The sequence below is a fragment of the Molothrus ater genome, chromosome 5 (genome assembly GCF_012460135.2).
Source record: "Molothrus ater isolate BHLD 08-10-18 breed brown headed cowbird chromosome 5, BPBGC_Mater_1.1, whole genome shotgun sequence".
Classification (NCBI taxonomy): domain Eukaryota; kingdom Metazoa; phylum Chordata; class Aves; order Passeriformes; family Icteridae; genus Molothrus; species Molothrus ater.
In genome coordinates, this window is record NC_050482.2 from 7118570 (window position 1) to 7141583 (window position 23014).

Below are 23014 nucleotides of genomic sequence, written 5' to 3' on the forward strand. Positions count from 1 at the left end.
GTTCTCTCCCACTTTGCTAAGACTAGCTGTGTTAATTAGAATTCATCTGACAATGCAGTGGCCAACAGCCAAACTAAAGCAGATTCCAGCTCACTCCTCTGCCAGTCTTTTGGCTCAGGAGTCCCAAAAGTAGAAAAGATGCATCTTTTTAGAGTGTAAACTGAGCAGTTATAATTTGGAAGTCACTTACTGGGAGCCAGACAACATAAGCAGATGCCAATTTTGCAGTTACTTTTCAGTTCAGTAGTTACATTTTTGCCTGAAGTAACAGATGGAAGTATGTCTACATCCATAATGCTGCTAGAAATATTCTTACTGAATGCACAGGGCAATACATGTGAAACGCAGATAAACTTCCATGTACACAAGCAGAAAGCCCAGGAACACAGAGAGAGCATTCCTGGCCTAACTGCCATCAGCAAGTGTTGAAAATTACTTTGGCAGGTGGAGTAGGGCATAATGTTGCCCAGGGTGATAGTCTGTTGTTCTGTTAGTAAACAATTTTGGTTATTACAGCAATGCCTGAGAAATAACTAAGAATTAGGTGCAATTAAGATGGGATCACTAAGCACAAAATTGTAAATTGCCTTGATTCCAAAGAAATGTTACACACAAGTAGGGAAGGCTGGAGCATATCAAGGAGGAAGGAGGAGAGAGGTGACAGATGACTCCCATCTGAGCTGAACTTTGTCATGTTGAGGGAATGAGGAAGGTCACCTTTACACCTCTTCCCTATTGCTTTTTTTGCAGTGTACTCACAATATCTAGCCACTGGTGGACAGCTACAGCCACTTGTGTTCCCAAGGGTTTAGTTAATACAAGCACATCTCCTGGCACTGCATTGTCTGGCCTGGAAACAAAGAATTCATATATTAACTACACAGTGATATTCAAACATGCTATTAGGAATAAGTGCTGATAATTACATTTTCACAGACCCACACATCTTACTGCGCAGTTAAAAAACTGACTAATTGCAGAATTACCCTTTGGGATTCATTGCCACTCAGTATTTTTGAGGAAAATGCTAAAAACTTGTTTAAAAAGTGCTAATCCTTCTTTCTTGGAAAAAACAATGCTTGTAGTCAGACACGCACCAAATTACACCTTGTCTTTGAAATTGTTTGAGAAGACATAAGAGAGGATAAGGGAAAAAATTTACCTTTTTTACCCAGGGCATAAGATATCCAGCATTAAGATCATGAGTGAGTTCATTTGTATAGAGTAACATGCCACAGTGGGACATTCAAAATCAGCTACTGTTAAATGGACAGAATGCTCTAAAGACAGCAGTTCTGTAGTTCTCTACAGCCATTAACAGGATAATTGGGACAGGGTTTAGAAATATATGTATAAGTGAGGCAGAAATTTATGTTCAAAACAATCTCCACTGCCTTTAAAGATTAGGCATTTAATTCTCCTGTTAAAAGGAGAACAGGATCAAAAAGGACTGGGGTGTGGGGAGAAGTAAAAGGACATCCTGTTCAAAAAAAAGCAAATATGTACAAAGAGATGTGGCATCTTGTTGAGTGCTAAGGACAAAAGCAAGCAGAAGGTACTGCTTTATTCATCAGAGACACACCACAAGATCACAACACGGTGCTTAAAGGATTTTTACTGTATCCCTCAGACCAGTGCCTTTGTTTGTTTAGTGATTTAACTTACATTATAAATTCATTAGGCTGACAGACTGTCGTGGCCACTCCTCCTAAAACAATCCAGGGATTTAACACTGTTTGGCCACCAGTAACAGATGTTCCTGCCTCTTCTGCTGCATCTTTGAAACCCTGGATAATTAGAGGCATCACTTTGTCTCTTTCCTAGAGATCAAAACAGAAGTCAGAGTTCCATACACAGCAGTGCTAGTCATTGCAAGACTGGTCCAAGGCTTTAACCACTCCAACCAAATGCCCTCATGGCAAATAGTTCATGACAGAAAAGCAACCCTTAGGAAGAGTCTGGCCTCCTGAAACCTCATGTTATCCCACAGAGTTACAGTTTTACAGCTCCCTGTGGAAGAGGAGCAAAGACACTCTTACACTGAAGAAACATTGTTCAAAAGGTCATACAAGAGTCATCAGAGTTCTGGAAACTCAGAACAATTATCCTGCTTCTTTAATCAGGTACAGCCACAGCAGAGCAGTGCTAAAAGGCAACATTTAGCCAAGATGGCATTTGGGGTCCATTGACCATCAAAGTTTCAACTTACATCCTTCTAAGAAAATACATTCCTTTTTTACTACAGCAAAACGAACATACATGCTGATCATGCTGATCTCTTCCACAAAAAAAAAAAAAAAAAAAAAAAAAAGGCAAAACCATCCCATAATCATCTATCCAGATTGATAGATGAATTGGCAATCAAATGCTGGCCTTTGATAGAAGGAGGCACCCCATTTTGATGGGGATGAAGGCAGCAGATTACAATGCCACAGAAAACTGAACTTTTAGCACATGACCTCAGAATATTTATGAGGCAAGATCCTGCGAACTAAGCCACTCGATAAGACCATCTCTTCTTTACACAGCTTCAAACTTTGAGGAGAAAATGCACTAAAGGTAAATACATTCCGAGCACATTTAGCTGTTTGACTCTTCCTTCAAGAAAAAGTGTCAAAAGTCTTACCCTATCTGTCATTTTATTGCTGATTCCAAGGAGCATCAACATGTTGTCACATTCTGTGACCCCCATGGCATAAAGGTCACTTAGGACATTGGCACACGCTATTCGTCCCTGAAAAACAAAGAGAGACAAGAAAAAAAATCTGCAGCACTCTTGGTGAATGTTTAAACTCTTTCCACAAGCAAAGCTTCAGTGTGAGTTTGCACTCTGACACAGCTTCTTACCCCACAGCATTAAGAAACCCAGCTAGAGATGTGGTATGGTCCATTACATGCTATGTGCCCACCTAGAAGTGCAGGTATCCTTCCTTTTACAGGTATGGAGAGAATTCATCCCAGCTGTCTTGGTCAGCACTCTCTCCCACTGACTCCACAGGAATCCCAGAGTTCACACTGGGATCACACAGAGGCTAAAGTTAAGATCAGCAGTCTGTCCTTCATAACAAGCTCTGTTCACTTTACATGGTATATTCCTATTCACTTTATTCCAGCACAAAACTGTACATCCTGATGGAGATGGCCATGGCATGGAACTCACAACTGCTAGGAAGTTCATCCAAAAAGCACATATTGCTGAACTTGTGCATCAGAATACGCAGGAGATGGGTCCTTGAAGAGAAAGATGTTTGTTCCTTGCCCTCCTCTGGAGGCCATGTCTGCAATCCTCAGTTTCTAGGATAGAACTCCTCTTCCCTGAGGATACAGCTGTGCTGCCAGCACACACCCACACTGGGCTGCTTCCTCTGCTCTGGGGATCCCAGCATGTACAGGGAATAGAGAAGCTCAGGGCTCTCTGGATTTGCCACCACTGGGGGAAGCTGTGTACCCCCACCACTCACACTGAGAGAGATTTATGTGTTTATCTGGCACTTTCCAGGTGACAGTATCAGGCTGAATTTTGCTACAGCACCATAACTTTACTGACTGCTGTGTGTGCATGTGAGTATCTCACTAACAAAAACTTGTACAAGATACAAAACTGTCTGTCTGCTGAAGATTGCTCTAAGAAGTCAGGAAGCTGACAGGACTGAGACGCCATCACTCACATTGCATGAGGTTAGTTACTCTAATTTTACTAAATTAATGGATCTGAGTCAGGGTTTCTGAGGTATGGACCCAACAGAGATGACACATCAAGTTTCCTGATGAATATGCAGAACTGCCTTATACAGTGTGTGTCCTAAGGGACAGCAAGATATTTTAAAATATAGGACAAATTCTGTCGTGTTACTCTGGAAGACTCCATGCATTCTATGAAAGTTGTTTTAGGTTTAGAGCTGCAGAACTGTAACCAACACCTGGCTTTATGATTTTAAATCTGTGCTTTTCATTATGTTCAAAGGCATTCAACACCATTGTGGTAAAAGTAATAACATGCTTATTTGATACAATTTGCAAATAGGTAATATTTTCAGGCAGTTACTTCACTTGCTGAAGACATGAAACATCTCCATCACAAATAAATTTAATACAGTTTTTCATAAATTCAAGAGTTTTCAATGGCATCACCAAGATCCCTGATATTTGGAACTGGAATATATTTTAATAATTCAAATTTTAAACTATTAAGAAAAGACTTGTGTACTGCACTATCTGATGAATATTAGCTGTTAAATTTCTATAAAATTAGAATTGCCATTTCCCTTTCGAAATGCCATTTCCCTTTTGTGGAACTATCAAGCCATTCTCTGTTATCTCCAGTATCTACCAAGCAAACTGCTGGTTTGTTCCCTGTTAGGAATGACAGATAAGTTTTTAAAACCATAAGGACAATACCCCTGACAGTCAGAGGTCAGTCTAATAATGCTTTTGCCAACTGCCAAAACCACTATGGAAACAAATTCAGGGAAGTGCAATTCCCAAGTCTGAAGGAGCAGAGAGAACAACACAGGGCTCTTGTGAACACCAGCCAACCCCACAGAGCTCACAGACAGGGGTCAGCCTGGCCAGGTCCTGCAGGTCACCTGCCTGCTTGCACAGTGCCCTGAAACACAAAGTCTGTGTGCAATACTAAGAACTATTTGTAAGGGCAAAGGATGAAGAATCAGACAGCCATCTCCAGTTTTGAGTGAAGGTTCCTAAAACAGCAACAAAATCGCTCCTGGATGGAAGGGGAAAGATGTGCTCTGTCAAACCAGCCAGCTCCCTGCTCCTGCACTCAAACAGGTGTCTCCACAGTGCCACAACAGAGGCCAGTATCCACTACTAGTCCCAGTGGATTGATACTTACTATGAAACCTTTTTTTGATTGCTTCTAACTTTTCTAATAAGCCATTTAAGCTAAATAAATCCTATGCTTGGTACAGATTTTACAGGTGTACATCCTAGGGATAATTTTGCACATGGACTGAGCATTTTCAAGGACAAAGTGAAAGTGAAGGAGAAAGAAGGAAGAATGGTTTTGCATATAACTGCAGAACTTAGTTTTAAAATAAGCAGTAAGAGAGTGAAAGCTGTTTTCTGGAGCAGAAATAGGAAGTTCAGCTGAGTCCACAAGCAGTTTTGCCTTCCTCAGCTGTTTCCTAATCCCTTCTGTCACAGCACCCAGCTTGGAGTTCATTTGCACTTTTGGCTTTCCCTCTTTGCTTCCTCTCCTCCAATTAGGAAGAGAGATCAGATAAGGAGCTGCAGGTAAACCCTGTGCACAGAGAAAGGAAGAGACTCTAGATCAGGAAACACCCACTCAGAAGTGCCTGGGTAAGGAGACTGAAGGGAAGGGCAAGGAGGGTGTGCACTGCAGGTGAGTGATACTGGTACCATAGTAAGAACAGGCATGGGTCAGGGGACACCTGGACTTAAAGCAGGGGAAGAAGCAGTTGGAGAAGCAGGGTAGCATTAGCATCTCTTGAGCACAGGAGGCCAGAGCACACCCCTTTATACAGCCTGGACACCAACTCAACATTCCCAAGTGTCACAATTCCTCTCTTTGTAACAACCATCCATAAACCCCGTGGCAAACTGTATTTGACTGTCCTCTAACCAGTGCTGGTCCACACAAGTAAGAGGTAATCTATTCTGTCCCTTGGGGTACTCCTGCCCTCAAGAGAGAGGTCTGAGCAGAGGGTCCAGGAGCAATATCCTGCTGGAGCATCATTGGTGGGATCAGCAAGAAGGCTTGAGACAGAATCCCCATCCTCAGTTAGCTCTTAGGAAGAAATACACATATGTAAACAGATTAGGAAGTGGCCAGCCACCAGATTAAAATAAATGCCCTCAAGAATGAAAAGTGAAGGACTTGAGAGTTAGACAGCACCAAGGTTACAGCTGCTGGTGCATGTGGATCACAGCACAGACTGTAACTATGATGCAACCACTGAAGCTGGACTAAGGCCAAATTTACATTCCACTCCTACCACACTGACCTAAACCTCATCTGGGCACAGGCCCATCTATCTACTCCTGTGGCATTTGTATCTGCAAACAAAGCAGCCCTCCCCCTACACCACAGCCTTCAACACTGGCCCTCAAGTTTTTGTTACAAGGTGAGAAAAGAGTTTCTCAGATGACAAACTTGAACACAGATCTCCAAACCATTTTTTCTCCTCTGGTCCCTGACAAGTTCCCACATGATATTAAAGCAACCCTCTTGAATCAAATTTCTCAGGACAGCTCAACAACTCCATTCTCCAGAGGCCAGCCTGAGATTTTTGGTTGCTCAGTTTGCAGAAAGAGAGCTCTCCTGGAAGAGAAATTACAGGAGCTAGGCTTACATATATGCAGAACATGTGGTCAAGCAGGCTAAGAAAAAAAAAAAAAAAGGAAAAAGATGGTCCCTATCTCAAACTTTGTCCAAAACCTACCAGAGAGGTCTCACAGAGCAAACAAACTGACAGCAGCACATAAAACATTCAGTCACACCAACAAGAAAAGCAATGAGTCACATCCAAACCACAGAAAACATAAATTCTAGCACCTTTCATTTAACATTTTCTTATAGCTTTATTAAAGTATTTTTTAAAGCTCATTTGTTTCCCAGGATGTGTTCCAGTCAATACTGATCACTGCCACACATGCAGGAATCTCTGCTGAGGCAGACCAAGTGTGACAGGAACACAGAATGAACCAAGGCCAAAGTGCACACACCAGTTCCCTCCAGTCATTTCAATGTGTCCATGCTCAGGTGGAGGTAGCACCACAGGACAGCTGGTGCTCACAAGGCACTCTGAAACTGCCAGGTGCTATTGACAACTACTGACATTAGGTATTTCCAGTTCTAATGGGTTACCTGGTTATTCCAATACCTCAAAAAAGGCCAATTATAATGTGGTTCTGCTTGTAAGTGGAGTTTACTCTCTGCTACTTCACAGGCTGCTCTTTTTTCCTCCTTTTGGGCTTTTCAAACCAAATCCCACAGAACAAGAGATGAAGGGAAATCTGAATTAAAGGTGGCAGTTCTCCCAGCCTTCACCTACATAGAAAGCAGCACTGCAGCATTCCTGGCCAACATGGGAGATTCCAGGATGAAATTATGCATTTCTCTCTTCATGTCTATTTAGGAAAGACTCTGAATGCAATTAATCACACAAATAGCACCACACATCTAGAAGAAAATGTCAGAACTGCCATCAGGTTGGTGAGAAGCCCAAATCAGCAACAGACCCAAGAACCAAGTTTAGCCAACTTACCATCATGTAAGGGTCATCCACAATAGGATAAATATAATCTGTCGTCTGGACTAATGACAAACCTCCATGTCTTAATGGAATAACACAAGTGTCCATCCCAATTCCTGCAAAGACAGAAATCCATGAGTGAGGTGGGTAACTGTGCCCTGAATTATCTGTTGCTCTTAACTAAAAAGTTTATAAAACATGTCTGTGAAATACAACTCCTAACATTGCCTAAACAGACAAGGCAAATTCCTTTGCCAGGAAAAGCACATAGCACAAGTCAGAGGAAAAAACAAGCAAAGAAAGAAAACTCCTGGTTGGAACTGAACATAAGTGCAAATGGCTGAAGGCAAGAACTAAACTACAATGTTTTTTATTCTTTTGCAGCAACATAGCAGCACATCAAGAACATCTGTGCTTTTATGTAAGTACATTTAAAGTTAAGAGGAACTAAACACACTGATATTGTCAAAAGCAAATAGGTTTTCCTGTCACTCTGATCTCAACAAAAACACAGTGACAGTTGTGAAGGGACACAGCATCTCATAAAGGACATTCCCTCACTTCAGAAGCAATAAGGACTCCACAAGTCACAGCCCAGGCCCTTGGTGAAAGATGATTGACCCACTTGGAGCTTTAGCAACTGCATTAGCCTCGCCTGGCACAGCTGGAAGGTTGCAGAGCACCTGATAGATACAGAACCCCTTGGAGAAAACCACAACTCTGAGCACCACAACCTTCTCCCTGGCAGTGGATATTTCAAACAGAACATGTGATATTAGAACCTCCCAGCATTTGCTGCCAGGGAAGAGCCCACACCAAAGGGGCAGGTGACAAATCACAACATGCTGGCTGAGCCACACTCCCCTGTGGATAGCCCTGTGCCCTGCAGCAGTGGCAGGAAGCTTATTTCCTTCCTGAGCTGGCAGCAAGCTACCTGGAATTACTCTGCATGCCCCACAGGGCAAGAGTCTTCACAACAGCCCATTTTTAGGGAGCAGATGTCTCACAGGAACTTTTCACCATGTATTAATGAAACACACTACCCTAGCAAGAGCTACAAAGCAGTGCTTGGCAGTGTCCTGTACAGGGATGGAGCAAGTTGCTGTCATCTGAGAGGACAGAGGTCTGCCATGCAGTCAGTATATAGGTGGAGAGGATCTTGCCTCCCCTGCCTAGAGAGGAAGGAGATCTTGCCTTGGAAGAGCACTAACAAGCTCTCAAGCAGCAATTTAGGGCTGCTCAATCTCCACAGAAGCTCCCAAGCCATGATGCCTGACATCCAGTGCCTCCAGGGAAGGGCACATAAGCAGTTACAGAGAAGTGGCTCAGGTGCAGGAGCTGTTTTGCCCTCAGTTCACCTGTTCATGCCATAATGCTGCAAAACCAACTCTGTTTGCCAGACAGACCAAGGGGCTAGGATGATGGTCCTTCTGAGGCTGTTAATGCTCCACCAAAACAGCTCTGAATAACAAGTGAATCTGTTCAGAGCCATGGCTGATTTCTGATCTATAACACTCTGAGAATAAACATCAGATTTGCAGTTTCTTACTCTCAGTTGTATTTAAGTTTGCTCTGGGTAACATCTCCTGCAGAACTAAAAAGGGCAGAGCTCGAACCTGCTGCTGACAACCTCCCTCCTGACTGCATTTCAAAAGCTCAATGCCTATGCACAGGGGGCAAAGTTACGTGTCTATAGCTTTTTAGCACAAGACATCAAAGGCAAATCTCACACCAAACTTATCCAAAGACACATTTGCTAAAGGGACACTCATCACAAAAGCATATTTGAAAAGAGATCTGAACTCTTCACCTTCTATTACTAACAGATTTTCTGTTACATAGTATCACACCTACACACTGATGGCATAAATCTACTTTTATATCTTTTCATATAGCTGTAGAAGAAGTCTACTAGCAGTTCCATTATTGTTTAGAGCCTGTAAGTTTGTAAGAGAAAAGAAATCTAAACCAAACTATTGCTGATTTTACAAAATTGCCAAACTGAAATGCTGCTGTGAACAGCTTACTTAATCTAGAAAGATACATATAAACAGCAATTTGGGGATGAAAAAGGATGGAAGTGTCCTCTATCAGGGAATATTAAATTATAGTGCCACCCCAGCTTCACACACAATTACTGCTTAGATACTTCATACAAAGATCCTCATTGTTTAAGCAAGAGCATGGGTGCCTTACTAATCTCTGATTATATTCAATCTCTACCAGAATAGTGGGTTGCAGCCTGTTAGCCTGCTAATAGACAATTAGTAATGTTTATATAATTTTAAATAAGGTTATTGAACACTAAACTGATAATAACTTCAGAATAAATGCTCCATTGGTATTCTTAAGTTGAGGGGAAAAAACCATTCTGCACTGCAAAGAGATTGAATATGCAGGGCTGAGTAAATAGACAAACAGAATTAGAAGTGTCATTAAACACATTATCTACATTAATTTATCTATATCAATATTAGGTACAGTAGCTGGTATCAAAATACCTACATTTGCCCTGTTCCCCATGTAGGTGGCTTGTGCAGGTTGTTTTCCCTTACTGCTTGCATCATTGTGCAAATATCAAAGAGAAAGTGAAGCTGGCAAGAACACAGAGGTCTTGGAAAGGCAGCCTTTCCCAGGCAGCTTCTACAGGTGAGCAAAAGAGTTAGAGTGGGGAACAAGGAAAGGACTCAAAGGAATAATGACAACTATGAAACAATTTGCTCCCAGTGAGCTGAAGCAAGGAAGCTCACTTTCTGTGACCCAGGAACAGAGGGGAGGGGAGGGAGGGGAAATTCACCTGGGAGTCATCCAAATTCATTCATCCATTGCATCAAATTCCAAATGCAATGCATGAACATAAAAGTCTAGAAATGAACTGAGAGGATTTCAGTTTGCACAGCATCTACTGGGGGGAAAGGCAGGAGCAGACTAACACCTAAGCATGTGCCCATCACAATGGCCATTCCTGAGTGTTTTGCCTTTGTAGTTGAGTGCACTGCAGGATGTTAAATAATTAAGATAATATTCTTGTATCCCAGATGCCAAGAAATGACAGCATGAGATTCATTCTTCAGCTTTCTGGATGCTGTGCATGCATTATACAACACACAATTTTCAAACTGGTTGAACAAACCACAAACGTGATCGTGGCACTAAGGAAACTGAGCAGAAGACCACCAACGTCCAGAGCAGCGACTACTTACCCAACCTGGGCATAACTGCCCCCAAGAACTGTTCATCTTCCTGAAAATGGTTTTCTTGTAGAGATTCGAGCAGTTTCTGTAAGACATCCTGTGGCACTTTGCAGCCTGTGCCCTTCAGTTCAGTGAATCGGGTGAGACGGAAGCTCTTGTCCAGTTCGTAACTTTCTGGGTTGAAGGACTCCCGAACAGACATGGTTCTGTCCCACGGACTGCCGGCCTCTCCCAGCCCACAGCAACGGGATCAGTTTCTCTGCTGATCACTCTTATTGGAAAATAAAAATAACAATTAAAAAAAAAAAAGAAAAGGGAACATTGCAAAGTCCTGTGACCTGCAAGACAACGTGTTTTCCACACGGTGCAAGTTAAAAGCAAAAGAAAGTGCTCGTTATGGCTGTTCACCTGTTAAGACAGGTGTGCACATCTCACACAACTCATTTCCCTACGACTACACAGGGATGACTCCTCATCCTACCTTCTGACATTTAAAACTACAACTCTGCCAGGTGAATCAGAGAATTAAGCTCTTTTCCAGATATGCTACGTAAGGATTTCATTAAAAAAAGAATCTAACACACTTACTGTCCTCATTTAACACAGAGGTAATGAAAGAAATAATAGTTCCCAGAGCACACAGGCCAAAAGGCAGCCTGGGCCCTGGTCCTGCAGCATGCTCAGCACAGACATCTGTTTGTACTCAGCTCAGTGTGGGGTCATGATTTTAGCCATTAACATATTAATCTCAAAAATGGGATGCTTTTCAAATTATGGCTCTGCTTCAGTCCTGAAGCTTCCTACACCTGTTCTCCTTGGGAGAAAGCACAGCCCTGGTGTTCTGTTGGTACAGGTAGCAGAAGAACAAAGAGGCTGTATTTGAGCAGAGTGCTTCACCTACAAGCATGCCAGTTTACCTTTTAGCATGTTCACAGACAAAAAAATACTAAAAAGTTTCTTGCCTCTTCAGCCATTTTTTAGTCAACTAATGATACGGAAAATCAGAGAATTGTCCATTAAAATAGTAATGTAAAAAGACACTGATGCAATTCATTTAATAAAATTCTTAACAATGCGTGTCTAATTTTAGAACGTTTTTCCACTCTGACTCACATCCACCACACTCCAAAACTAATAAGAGGCCTAACTGAGACACTGACTTCTAAACAGGAACGGCTGTGATAAAATACAATTCATCTTTCTCGGAGAACAAGTTTTCAGGAATTACTAAAAGCAATCTGTCTAGTAGCAGTTTCTTAAAAAGCAAGGTTCCTATGGAATAGCAACAAGAAGAGAGTTCAGTGGCATCACTGACAAAACCTGATACTGATGGTCATGCCCTAATGAGGTTAAGCTGAAAAGAAGAATTCAAGGACTGGTATTTGCCAAGTTCAACGTTGCTAAATGAGGGAAAGAAGTAAATCTACAGACGGTGCTCTATCTGCCCTCCACAGCACTTATTAACAAGCACATCTGTTCCATAAACCTTTAAGTCAATTTATTGTCTGTAATTTGTAGGAACTGAAGTTTTAAGTTCCCTGAGAACTTTTTGATGTGGAGCCCAACTCCCCTTCACTGTGTTTTCCCTCCTTCTCTGGGAGGTGTGGCACTTATTTAAAACAAATCTTCCAAAGCCTAGGCTCGGGCAGAAATCCAAACTCTAGTTACAGGAACGTGTCTTGGATGAGCAATGAATTCAGTTCCTAGCCGTTGTCTTCCAATGCAAGACACTAAGCACTTGCAAAAAAAAAAAAAAAGAAAAGTGTCTGGAAAACAACCTGTCAACAGAAATAGGAGACAAAAGCTTTTCAAGGAGGGTTTTTTTTTTCTTCATTCTTTTTTTAACGCTTCATTCTAATTAATTCCAGAAAATTAAAAAAAGCAGCTTACCCCACAAGAGAAACATCTTCCTTCATCTAACCAATAAGTGCAAAAAGCTTAGCACCCCCTGCCTACAGAGATGGATGCAGAGGCCACAGCCTACCAGGAACTTTTTGCAGCCTTGAGGACTGTAAGGACACAGTTGCCCCGTTTGAAAACAACTCGTGAAACAAACAAGATGATTTCATTTAGTGGAGAACATCCCCCAGTGCAAGAATACAGTAACTTTTCTAATAAAGATCTGATTAAAGCTGCATGCAACTGTGTAATTCGCAGACTCCCATGGGAGTAACATTCCAAGTTTTGGTGACTTTGGTAGTCACAGCACCGAGCCTAGCAGAGTTCACGAAGAGTTTGGGCAACTCTCAGGCTCGAGGTGTGATTCTTGGGGCTGTCCTCTGCAGAGCCAGCAGCTGCACTGATGGCACTGAGAGTCCCTTGCAACTCAGAACATTCTGCGATTCTGGCAGTCTATGCAGCACTGCGATGTGAGTGACAAGCATCCCTCCCCAGCAGCAGACAACACCTCCTAACCCAGACGTTTCTTACTTTAAAAGAGCGGCATAATAAATATTAAAAGCTAAAGTTTAACCCTTGCCTTCCTAAACAGCAGAGAGAGGGGAGCACAGGAGCGAAAAGGGGGGGGAGGGAGGGAGGGAGAACCGGAGCCAGGTACATACCCCAAACCAACCCCAGCGCACCCAGCGCCAGCCCGACCGCCCGAGGCACACGAGGCGAGGCGCTGCAGCCACCATCGATCCGGGGAATGCGGCGGGCAGCGCTGCGGGCAGACATGGCTCCGGGACACCTTAAATTTCCAGCCGCTGCCTTTAGAGGCAAACCTGGGGCCTTCGCTGCCGCTCTTTGTGCAGCCGGAGAGGCGGCGAGGGAAGAGGACGAGGAGGAAGGAGCTGCGCACGGAGCGGCGGTGGCAGCGGCCCCTGCCCGGGCTACGGCGGGGCCGGAGCCCGCGGGTGTCCGGCCGCGGTGTCCCCCGTGTCCCCACGTGCAGGTACGGTGTCACCGGGGCGGGGTTCGCCCCTCGCTGGCGGGGACGGCCGGGGGGATGTTGGGAGCAGCACCCCCCCCCCGCCCCCCCCCCACGCCGACACTCCGTAATGGGGAGGGAGAGGAGCACGGGGGTGGGGGGAGGAATGGGGGGGGAAAGGAGGGAAAAGGGAAAAAAAAATGTCGGCGGGCGAAAAATTTAACCCGTCCGCTGCCGGCATCTAAATTTTTTTAAAGCGGCCGCATCGCGGTGAGGCGCTGCCCCCCCATCCCCGCTCCTTCCTCCGCCCTTCCCCCGGGGCCGGGCCGAGGGAGGGCGGCGGGGCCCGGGCCGGGCGGGCACCCCGCGCCCCGGCCGCGCCGCGCCACCCCCCGCGCCCGGCCCGGCGGGAACGGCGGAGGCGAATTCCCCTTTAAATCTCCCCGCCTTGCACCCCCCCTCCTCCTCCTCCTCCCTCCTCAGGTCTCCCTCTCACCGGCTCTCGCCGCCTCCTCGCCCTCCGCCTCCTCCCGCGAACGGGACTCCCAGCGCGGTCCCACAATGCACCGGGCGCGACGGGCTCCCTCAGCGCCGCCTGAATAGAAAATGCCGCCGCCGCCGCCGGGCACGGGGGGGTTAAACCCCCCCCCCCTTTTCCTCCCTTTCCCTGCTTTTCCCTCCCTTTCCCTGCCGCCTTCCCGCCCCCTCCCGCTCCCCCTCACGCCGCATCCCACGCGCGTTCCCGCGCGGGGGCGCTTGTCGTTGCAGCGCGACATGTCGCGACACCGCCCCCCCCCACACGCACATCCCACAGACGTCCCCGCGTCCCCGCCCCTCAGCTCGGCCCGTGTGGGCAGCCCCCGTGCGTGTGTGGGGTCCGGTGCCTTCGTGCAGTCCCGCAGCCATCGAGGCTGGCAGAGACCTTTAAGATGGAGCAGTGCGAGGCAGCAGTGCCGCTGTAACCCCTTGGATACTGAACCTCAGCACCTCTGGAACTCAGCTCCGGGCACCGCGACCGCACCGCCTGTCTGGGCGACCTACCAGGAAAAAAAATGCTTCTTTAGTATCTAATCTGAATCTCCCCTGTCTCTAAGGCCATTTCCCCTTATCCCAGAATTGATTAGAAATTGATTGGGAAAAACCTCTGAGATCGAGTGCAACCTGTGATCAAACACCATCCTGTCAACCCGACCATGGCTCTGAGTGCCACATCCAGGCCTTCCTTAAACACCGCCAGGGATGGTGACTCCATCGCCTCCTTGGGAACCGGTCCTAATGTCTAATCATCCTCCCTGTGAAGAAATTCTTCCTCACACTGATGTTTCCCCTGAGAAGCACGAGTCTGCCTGTAGAATTCCTTGCTCAGATACCTTCTCCTTCAATATGAAAACTTTGAGATTGGGAACAATTTGGGTGGGAAATTTAACCAGAGCTGAGAAAACCTGACAGCTGCAAAGCCAGGTCCTCCGCTGATGCTGAATTTTGCCCAGAAACTGGACAAAAAGTCACATTTGAGCGATGTCACACCAAAATGTTGGGCTAAAGGAAAGTGAGGTGTTCAAATGGACCTGACAACGGGCAAAATTTGGCCAACATTAAATTTTTCTGAATGCAGAGCCAAGACTGTGGCCACAGGGAGATAGAGGTGTCATTTCCTCAGGTGTCATCTCCAAGGGGTTTGATCAGTGCGTGGCCCATGGAAGGCTGCAGGAGCACTGCAATGTGGCTGGGTGTGTCAGCTGGTGACTTTTTTTACCCCAGAATGTGGTTTTGAGCATGCTTCAGGAAAAATGTAATCCTGTTTTGCAGCAGGTGGTGATGGGTTCAGCACAACTCTAGGATGCTGGGGTGTGTTTTAGTAGCCAACAGCCAGGATTGTCACAGACTACTGCTCAATTCCACCCTTTTCCACCACTGATTTGCAAAGCATCCCGTTTTTTCTTATGCATTTAACACACAAATCACTGGAATCTAACATGTCTTTAACATGTGTGATTTCCAGTGTCTTCTCAGTTCATTTTTCTCCCTGAAAGTGCTTTTTGTGCTTCCAAAGACCCTTTTCCCAAACGATTAAAATCAGGATTCAGATGAGTCTCTTGCTTCATGTGCAAGACAAGTTTTCTCTAGAAAGGAGGGAATTTCTGTGTTAGGGATAGCACAGGGCCCAGTTTACATTTCCAGATAGATAAAACAGGCACTTTGCTTCATGTAATTTGCAGCTAAGTACCTAATTAAGTAATTGCCTGTTAATTCAAAGATTGCTTTTTCGTGCAACTGGCTTTGAAAAAGTCTTGTCTAAAAACAAGCAGAAAGAGAAAAAAAATAAAGTGTTGCTTTTCTTGCCTGATTTTAATTACTCTCTTTATCTCCCAGAGAATGTAGTGCCCCAGGACTGTGGACCAGAGGTGCATGGGAGCTCCCAGCACTGAGCACATTTAGGAAGTCACTAATATTTGGATAATTAATTGATTTTCAGGCTCCTCTGTGTTGCTCTCTGAAAGCATTTCAAGCTCCACACACAGAAGCTGTTTCTCAGTGAGCAGCTGTGGGGCATTTGGCTGATGGTTTTGACAGCAGAGATGAATTGAGGACGTGGCATCTGCAGTCCTGACCTGGAATTTGAACCCTTTAGTGCCTCTCCCTCCTCCCAGATGGAGAGGAGGCGGAAGATCTCGGAATCTTCTGATTGCCATCAATCTGATTTTGCTGAGCACTGGCCTCGTATCACATCTGTGTGTTCCTTGAGAGATGATTTCAATCTGTAAAAAACCCCTGTAAGTATCTTGAGAGCTGGAAATCAGATGCTCTGATCTAACATTTCCCCAGCATTTAGCCATTGCCTCTACAACCAATACCTCATTAAAAAAAACCCAAACATGAAGCGTAAGGAAAACCCTGAGATAACATTGCTGATTTTGAGCCCTGACTTACATGATTTTCCTTTCTGATATTTTTGGAGGGAAGAGGGAATTGGATCATATTTTTATCTTCTTTTTCTTTTACCCCATCTGTAAGGACTAGACATTACTTTAACAGAGGAGACAATAAAATAAATTGAGATTTCCAGGTGGTAACATGGCTGAAAGAAAACATGAATACTTGGAAATTCATGCTCATTAGTATTGCCACAGATGTGACTCTGTAGAGTTGAAGCTAACCAGGACCAGGGTATAGAGATGAGAACTGCACATAATTGAAGCCCTGATTAATTAAAAGCAATTTCTTGGCACAGACAGTGATGGAGCATCCTTGGGTGGATCTGCACAAGTCCCTGTGGACGTGTGGCCCGGGCCCTGCTGCCTGTGCTGGGGATGAGGCTTTGTGTGGGCAGGCAAGGGGTAGAAAAGTGGCTGTGCCAAGGAAGCCAAGCCAGGAGGAGCAGTGGCCACCACTGCACTGCAGCCTCAGGTGTGCTGCTGCCCCCAGCTCTCACCTGCTCCCGGCTTCTCCGGGGGCTCCACGCTTGGAACAGCTGCAGGAAGGGAATCAGGGCATCAGGAAGGGAGTCCTGTGCACACAGGGGAGTGTCCTTTTTGTGCAGGATCATAAACAAAACCCTGAGAGAGTAGTAATGGATCCAGCAGCCCTGGGGAGACCCCACACTGCTGGAGCCACCAGCTTCATGGAATATTTTCCTGGAGTCCAACAGTGGTTTTCTAGACTTAAAAACTGATCACATTTCCTTTCCTCCCTCCCTCCCAAAGGCGTTTTTTGTCATCTGTGTCCAAAACCTCCAGCAGAAACTCCATGATTGGAGCAATTTGGTCCAATGCCATGAGAAGGGACTGCTCCACACACTTTAGGAAAAGCAAAAAGGAGAAAGAGAAGAAGGTGAAACCCTCTGTGCTGTGCCTGATCACTCATCAAAGCCAGCTGCCTCCTGTGCTGGCTTGAGGGCGTGACAGATGTCTGTAGCCTTTACAGGTGCAGGGCCTGCATTTCATCAGTCTTTTTTCCATGGATGACCTGGAGTGTGGTTTATTAGCAGCTCAGATTTCTTTGGCCAAGGTGCTTTGTTGTGTACACATCCGGGTTAAAGCTAAGCAATATTTCTGATCCATGTAGGATTCTGACTTGGTCCTGCATCTCTGGTGTTTACAAAATGATCAGAGTTTGAACTCTGTTCTGGTTCTTAAATGTCAGCAGAAACTTTTTCTTATTTTTTTTAAATAAAACAATACAGCCTTCCCCTGCAATGTTTGTAACCAAGAAACTGTGGCATCACAAGAGCATGAGGAAACATTGGCTGATTAAAACCAGGGTAAGAAATGACAGAGAAAGTGTTTGTCTTTTTTTTTTTCCTCATTTCAGAATTCACAATGTAGTGGCTGGTAAAATGGGACCAGCTGGTTCAGCCCCACTTGGGCTGAATACCATGTTTAATGTGCTGAAACTACTTCCACTGGCAAACTTTAGTGTGATAATTTAATTTCTCATGTAAAGCACATCTCACAGCATGAATTTTTTCCCCTACCTCTCTCTGTTTTGACAAAGTAAAGTAAGTTTGGGCTGTTGTTGGTTTTCTTTGCCTTGCTTTTTGTCTTTTTCCTGCCTCTCATTAATATACAAGTGGTATTAAATAGTAATGGTGCCAGTATTGACCTCTGCTGTGCCTTGGTGTTTGTTCATTTTTGCTTCAAGCAGCAGATGTTGTCTGTCTTTGTTTTCTGTTGCTAAATGGGGACTTTGGCCCTTTAACCTTTGATAAGGTGCATTAAAATAGTCTCTGATGTGAGATTTTATCAAAAGCCAAGTAAATCATACCTGCCTGGCAGCTTCTTTTAAACATTCCCATCGTGGTTTACAGCAGTTCAAGAAAGTGCAGTTTTCTCTGTGTTCTGGCAGGCTGCATTTATCCCCTGCACCCAGCTGAGCATCCTCCATGGAGGGAACACCCGTGGCAGGGCTCCTGGGGTTCTGCTCCTGGATGATGCTCCAGCACCAGTCCCTTGCCAGTCTCCACCCTGTAGCAGTCAAACAGGGTGATGTTGCCTGTCAGTGACCTATGGGGTCTGACTAGACTCACCTGGACCCCATTTTCCATCAGTTGCTGATGTGGGAAGGGGAGGGTGGTGTGTACACAGCTGCTGCTGGGGTCTTGGTGCTTGTTCCCTTGCTGTGTGCCCAGAGAGGGGCTCCTGGCTGCTTTTGCACCAGCAGTTTAACACCCCTGTGCTATAAAGCTGCTCTAACCCTCCCTACTAAGAGGCACCCTCACAACATCTGTCTCTTCCTCATCCCTTTTGCAGCATTTCATACTTTGCTCCTGCACTTGGCCTCCCCAAAAGTTGCAAGGGAAAGTTCACTTCTCAGTTTCTATTTGTTTTTTTGGCCAGGCACCTACATGGCTTGTACAAGCAGCCACCAGCCCTGGGCTAGGGTGGTGAGGGCTCTCCCCAGGGTGGGCAGGCTGAGTTGTACCTCGGGTGGAAGCATGCCTGGCTCTGGGAAGCCTTGTGGGCACTTTGGGAAGGTGGCATTTTGTGCCTGAGATGTGCCTGTGTGCTCTCCCACGGCCTCTTGCAGTGTTAGGGATGGCTTCTGCTGAACCCCTTCTTGGATTTACACACATCTCTGCAAAACTGCATTGGATTTGGTATTCCCACCCTGCCTGTCACATCCTCATGGTGTCACATGTGGGGGAAGCAATTCCTGGAGCCCCTTTGTTCTGCCAGTCTGGGGCAGCAGGCACAGCACAGCTGCTCTTTGTTACTGGCCACCACACAGAAAATAAAACAATCACAGGGGGCTTGGTGAGGCAGCAGCCTCTGCCCCACTCCCCTCAGTGCCACTGCCCAGCCCATGTGGGAACCACTTCCTTCCCCCTCCAGACCTGGAATTTCACCTGTGCTGACACCACCTGCATGGGGACAAGCCTTGTGCCTTGCAGTGCCCACAGAATGCTCCTTGTGCCCTTCTCCCTTTGCAGGGCTTCGTGTCCCTAAGCCACATCCCACCACTCTGAGCCTGGCCATCCCCAAGCATTTCCCTTCTTGGCAGGGATGAGCCCTGGGCAGAGCTGCTCCTGCAGTGTGGATGGCAGGGGCACTACCCCATCATCACCACCATGGCCTTTGGTCCCAGCAAGCACTGCCAGGGTTTCCCCAAGGCTGGAGCCTGTGAATAATCCAGGAGTGTCTCCTCCTGCCCAGCTCTGCACTCTGCTCCCTCTCTTTGTTGCAGAATGAGCTGTGTGGTTCTGCCAGCCAGAGCTGCAGCCACCCAATACAGGCTCCCTTGGGATGAGCCTCCAACACTGACTTCCCAAATTACTGTCTGGAGTGAAGGGTGCAGCCAAGCTGAGCCAGCAATCCTATTCCAGCTGCTGGCACGTGCCAAAACATCTGCCTGCCTGTGCTGTGCTTGCTGATGGAGCTGTGAGCAGCTCCCAGCATGTCATTTGGGAATATAAATTGAGTTTCTCCAAGCTGGAACCACCTGCTTCAGATAATTTCTCTGGCAAGGAATCTTTTTCTCCATCCAGGATTTTCCTGCTTTCCTCTGCTGCCAGCCCTGTGTAGAAGCTGAAGGGTTGGTACTGATGGGTGGGAATTTAGGTGAATCCAGAGGGGAAATGTCCTGCTGCCAAAGCACAGCAGAGGGCAAATGTGCTGTTTAAACCATAGGATTTTAGAATCCCTTACTGGTTTGAGTTGGAAGGGACCTTTAAAGTTCATCTAGTCCAAACCCCCTGCCATGGACAGGGACAGCATTTGATATTTTGGGTTGCTCAAGGCCAGCCTGGCCTTGAACACTTCCAGGGATGGGGCACCCACAGGTTTTTGAGATGCCAGGCCCTTCTTGATGCTGAATTAAGGCTGGTGGGATGCACAAGCAGGGAAACAAACCTGGGAAACAGGTGGCTGTTGCAAGGAGCAAAATGACCTCAGCAAACCTGGAAACCAGGGGTGTGGGAATGAAGGATGCTGCTGCTCCCAGCTTCCCTTTTCCCTCCCTAGGGTGACATGCAGCCAGCCCTCCAGGTCTATTATCCCTGTCCCTTCTCCTTCTTCTGTCCCAACAGTATCTATTAGATGAGCATGTAATTAGGATCCCCTAAACACACCTGAACTGTTGTCTGTCAAAACAAAGCTGAATCCCACTCAGAATTGTGCCAGCCAGGCACTTAAAACTTGAGCAAATGGGGAAAAGTGGTTTATATGGGAAACAGGTGTAACATCAGCAGAGCGCTCTCAGAGCTGCAGGTGAGGTGCCCTGGAAGAGACCAGGTGTGCCCAATGCCACCTCTCATCTCCACAGGGATAACCACTGTGCCATGGTGTGTTTTCCCCGTGGAAAAGCAGAAACAAACCAAACCCAAGCCTCTAAGCAGGGGCTGGGTTTGGTTTGATCGCCTTGAGGGGCTGGATGTGAGTGTGTTGCCATAACAGTCTCACAGCAGAGGAGGCACTGAAACATCTCTCCTGCTCCCAGTCCAAGTTGCTAGCAGGAGGAATGAGGATTGCTGAGCCCACAGGCAGTGGCTCCTCCAGGAAACTCCTGGAAAGCCCCTGATTTACATGCACCAAGACATGCAAAGGCTGTTTCAATGGAGTGCTGGATCCTTGGAGCTGCCAGGAGGTGAGACCCCTCTGGTGGGACTGGCTGGGATGTGGGGGTGGATGGAGGAGGGTGTCAGGGCTCCCCATGTCTCTGTACCCCCAAATGCAGCCCTGCACTCAGCAGATGCACCTGGCAGTAGTGGGAAGTGCTCCACATTCTCCTAAAGGGCTTTTCCCCAGCATTTAAAAGTAAAACCCACACAATCCCACAGGTAGGGAAACAATCACACAGTAAGTCTTCCCATTTCTTCACTTCTTTCCCATTCCCTGCATCCCACTGCTCCTCCTCTCCTCTGTGCAGCCAGATTTGAGTGCGTTTTCCCAGGATTTGTGCCCAGCATCGGCATTAAGTAAACTCTGCACACCAGCATCTGCCTTCGCAGGACCTGACGCCTGGGCAGCGGGATAAGGGGCAGTGTGGAGAGGGGCAAATGCTCGGAGCGGCCTGCGGAGAGCATCCCTCCAGGTGAGGCATTTCCCCGTGCAGACAGGAAGGCAAAGCCGGCTGATGGGCAGCGCCTGGGGGAAGCAAAGCCCAGCAGCCAGCCCCCGTGCCGCTGCTTTGATTTCCAGAAAGGCAATTAACACCCGCCCGGTGCAGCTCCATTGCAGAGAGCAAAGCAGCAGGAAATAGCTGCTCTTCCCAAATGCAAAGCGTTGCCCCAAGCCCCGTCTGCTGCCAGCTTGAGTGATCCCTGCGGAGCCCAAGGAGTCAGCAGAGCCAAGGCTGAGCGCTGTTTTAACTCGGATTTTGATTTAATCCAAGCTGCAGAGCTACATCTCTATGAGCAATATCCATAGCACTATCCATTTAGCTAGAGTGTAATCGATGGCTCAGGGAATAGATGTGTGCTTCAAAAAATGGAGTTTCCCCACTTTACTTTAGGGTTGGTTTGATCTCTGCACGAGCTGCGGTGAATGTGGCATCATGAGGAGTGGAGGTGGGATAGGGGGATTGCAGCAGAGGAACAGGGAGCTGGGGCTGGCTGCTGGTGCCACTGAAACTGCCACCAAACATCAGCTTCATGTGCACCTCCTGACACTCAGCAGGTAACACTGGGGCCAAAGAAGTGAACCCTTCCAGTTTGGATAAAATCTATAGGCACTGGAATGTCTCTTGTTCATAGAATCACAGAATGGCTTGGGTTGGAAGGCGCCTTTAGAAGTCACCTGGTTCCAAACCCCCTGCCATGAACAGGGACATCTTCAACTAAACCAGGATGAAGTTGAAAACTTTAACCCCAACAAACCTGACCATGAATGTTTCCAGGGATGGGGCATGTACCACCTCTCTGGGCAAGCTCTTGCAGTGTTGCATCATCACTTTCATTGTAGAAAATATTCCCCTTCTATCAGAGTCTAGCATCCCCAAGGTGATCTTTGTGGTGCACAACACGTGGTCCTGCACTGCTGGTGATGCCATCTTGCACTGCACCCTCAGCATCCCACCTGGGTGGGACCACTGGCATGACAGGGATGGGCAGGGTTTGATCCAAGGGAATCTCCACTCCCAGGAGAGGCCTGCAGTGCTCACAAGAGTCCACATATCTCATTGAGTGAGTCAACTGCTCCTAGAAGCAAATACTGTGTGCAGTTTTGGGCACCACAATATGAGAAAGATGTTAAACTGTTAGAGAGTGTGCAAAGGAAGGCCATGAGGATGGTGAGGGGTCTGGAGGGGGAAGCTGTATGTGTAGGGGCTGAGGTCACTTGGTTTGTTTAGCCTGGAGAAAATTGAGACTGAGGGGAGGCCTCATTGTGCTCTTCAACCTCTTAATGAAGGGAAGAGGAGGGACAGGCATTGAACTCTTCTCTGTGGTGACAGTGACAGCACTGGAGGGAGTGGCCTGAAGTTGTGTAAGAGGAGCTTAGGGTGGATAATAGAAAAAGGTTCTTCACCCAGAGGGTGGCTGGCACTGAGAGAGGCTGCCCAGGGCACAGCACTGAGCCTGACAGAGTTCAAGAAGTGTTTGGACAATGCTCTCAGGCACAGGGTGTGACTCCTGGGGTGTCCTGTGCAGGGCCAGGAGTTGGACTTGATAATCCTCGTGGGTCCCTTCCAACTCAGCATATTCTGTGATAATATTTTAGAGGTGATCTTCAACAGGGGACAATATTCCAGCGAGTTATAGACCGAGGAGGCACAGTTCAGGG

At 46.6% G+C, this 23014-nt stretch overlaps 1 protein-coding gene and 2 long non-coding RNA genes across 5 annotated transcripts in view; 2 read left to right on the forward strand and 1 right to left on the reverse strand.

Moving 5' to 3' along the window:
- The window catches only part of SEPHS1 (selenophosphate synthetase 1), a 26512-nt gene extending 12614 nt beyond the window's left edge, over positions 1–13898 (reverse strand). For 2 of the 3 annotated variants that reach the window (XR_004981785.1, XM_036400337.2), the window contains exons 1-6: positions 12991–13101; positions 10439–10700; positions 7248–7351; positions 2627–2734; positions 1666–1820; positions 760–850 (exon numbers count right to left, since the gene is read on the reverse strand). Coding sequence is in view for 2 of the 3 variants with exons in the window: in XM_036400337.2 (XP_036256230.1) it covers positions 760–850; positions 1666–1820; positions 2627–2734; positions 7248–7351; positions 10439–10631 (651 nt within the window). In the remaining variant the exon portion in view is untranslated. Of the gene's footprint in view, positions 1–759; positions 851–1665; positions 1821–2626; positions 2735–7247; positions 7352–10438; positions 10701–12990; positions 13102–13794 lie in introns of those variants that run through there. The other variant, XM_036400338.2, reaches the window with a different exon arrangement.
- The window catches only part of LOC118697591 (uncharacterized), a 26855-nt gene continuing 17087 nt past the window's right edge, over positions 13247–23014 (forward strand). Inside the window, exon 1 of the long non-coding RNA XR_004981787.1 lies at positions 13247–13322. This is a non-coding gene — a long non-coding RNA (uncharacterized LOC118697591). The remainder of the gene's footprint in view (positions 13323–23014) is intronic.
- On the forward strand, positions 13859–17899 carry LOC118697590 (uncharacterized). The gene is made up of 2 exons (XR_004981786.2): positions 13859–16072; positions 17003–17899. It is a non-coding gene; the product is annotated as an uncharacterized LOC118697590 (long non-coding RNA).